The sequence below is a fragment of the Gossypium hirsutum genome, chromosome A03 (genome assembly GCF_007990345.1).
Source record: "Gossypium hirsutum isolate 1008001.06 chromosome A03, Gossypium_hirsutum_v2.1, whole genome shotgun sequence".
Classification (NCBI taxonomy): domain Eukaryota; kingdom Viridiplantae; phylum Streptophyta; class Magnoliopsida; order Malvales; family Malvaceae; genus Gossypium; species Gossypium hirsutum.
The window spans coordinates 92,490,501-92,492,555 of NC_053426.1; the positions used below are offsets into that span (position 1 = coordinate 92,490,501).

Sequence of the window (2,055 nt, forward strand, 5' to 3'; positions counted from 1 at the left end):
CCACTTTTCAAAGTTCAAATTAATCTAATTAAATATATACTAAAAAATACAAACTTTTTAATATCAAAACCCAAGAAACCCCTAAAATTGATGGTTCGATGGTGTGGTCCTTGGGGTATATTTCTGCGGAGGTTGACGTTCATGTTGTGGGTGATTGCGACCACCAAGTTCCTTTTCAGTCGCAGGTGAGGGTGTCTGATACATGGAAGAAAAATCATATGGCTTGAATGGCATCGATGAAATTGAGCCAGGAGGAGTGCCATGCTGCGGTGGATACAACCCAAGGGGAGTGGAGTACTGCAGTGGATACGGGCCGGAGTAGTGCTATACTGCTATGGATATATGCTGGGAGAAGTGTTATGTTGCGGTGAATACGACCCAAATATATCAAACCCGTAATAGTATCCGCCCCTTGACGAGCCTGGGAAATAGTCATAAGACGACAAATTCGGATGATAGGAAGTATCAGCCGAATGTGAATGAGATCGCTCAGACTCGGACTGGGGATCTGGTTGTGAATCGGGCTCTATATGGGCCACTGGCTCGTATGCCTCATGTCACTGCACGTGCGGGGGGACTACAGTTGACTGCCCACCAAGTAAATATGGTTTCCCCATAGTAGAGTACCATTGTATATACTCTAACGATGGTTACGAATTGGAAGACATATCCATCTGAGGTCTTCAACCCATCTGATTATCCCACACCGAAACAAATTTTTGGTGCACAACCCCCCAATGCATTCCATGTTTCCCTCTCTTGTTGATGCCTTAAACCTTCCCCACCTGCATTGGCAAATCCGAGATATACTGGATGTAACCAAACTGTCATAGTACTCGATCCCCGTGGTACCACTCGAATATATTGAAACTGATAATTGGTACGTTATTGCACCACCATTGAGAATGAACGTAGGCAAACGAGGGTATAATAGCCGCAATTTCTGATCTATGATATGGCATCCATATAAACTGCACGATTAATACCATGGCTAAAATTTAACACGGTTTGCGTAAGATATACAAAGTAATTACATGTCATGAATATTTGAATAGCTTACCCCTTCCCCGACATGTTGTTCAATCATTAGACAATATATCGGGATAGTGTACGACCTCCCGATACTCGGATAAATACTCTATCTACGAAACTAATTTTTAAGTAAATATAGTATCGTTAGAATAGTATCATTATAAAGAAATTGTCAATTAATAACAAGTTAAATTTTATGACCTGTTAACTAGTGGAAATACGTATGGTTGGTGACTAATCGATGCCAAGAATGACATCCAATAAAAAACCCATGACTGCAACAATACAAGGCATCCGCCTATGTCTACGGTATCAGGCTTTGTCGTCCGACAAAGCTCACGATACAACATAGCCAGAACCGCGGAACCCCAACTATATGAACGAACATTACTCAAATAAGCTAATAGAGGTAAATACTGGAGATGAACCTTGTTGTTGTTCGAATTGGGCATCAGTACACCCCCTATAATGTGCATAATGTACGCTCGAGCTGCACACATCAACTCTTCTTCAGTGGCATTAACTAATAAATGCTCAAAATTTGCTTTCAGCCATGTAAATTTCAACTCTGAAAAATTGGACTCATCATCGTCGGGCGAGGCTCCTAGTAGGCTACAACAAAGTGCAGCTGGCTCAGCTATCGCACTTACGCCCGTGACGACATTCCCGTCGATTGGGAGCCCAAAGTGCAATGCAACATCCTCCAGAGTGACAGTGCACTCCCCACACAGCAAATAAAAAGTGTGGGTCTCCGGGCTCCAACGCTCGACCAATGCGAATATTAAATCGTACCGCAAATCAAACATCTAGGTCAATGCTGTTGACCCGAATCCAGCTAGCTCTAAGTAGGGCATCAGTCGTACATCCGGGGACTATCTTAAACCATTCACCCGACCTCTTAATACGTCGTACGAGTCCTGACAGTGTTAAATTACAGAAAATAGTTATAATAACATAATTTATTTCCTTAAATTACGTAGATCTTTTTTTAATGGAACCCGTGATTAACAAATAATAATATTT

The 2,055-nt window shown here is 41.9% G+C and overlaps 1 protein-coding gene across 1 annotated transcript; it reads right to left on the reverse strand.

Annotated features, from left to right (window-relative positions):
* Positions 1–770: 770 nt before the first annotated feature.
* LOC107887661 (protein MAIN-LIKE 2-like) lies at positions 771–1,838 on the reverse strand. The gene is made up of 2 exons (XM_016811905.1): positions 1,302–1,838; positions 771–785 (listed from the first exon to the last, which is right to left on the reverse strand). The coding sequence occupies exons 1-2, from the start codon at positions 1,836–1,838 to the stop codon at positions 771–773; spliced, it is 552 nt and encodes a 183-aa protein (XP_016667394.1).
* Positions 1,839–2,055: the final 217 nt, after the last annotated feature.

Coding starts and splice junctions, on each gene's coding strand:
- LOC107887661 (XM_016811905.1), bottom strand. CDS start 1,838: ATGTTTGATTTGCGGTACGATTTAATATTCGCATTGGTCGAGCGTTGG.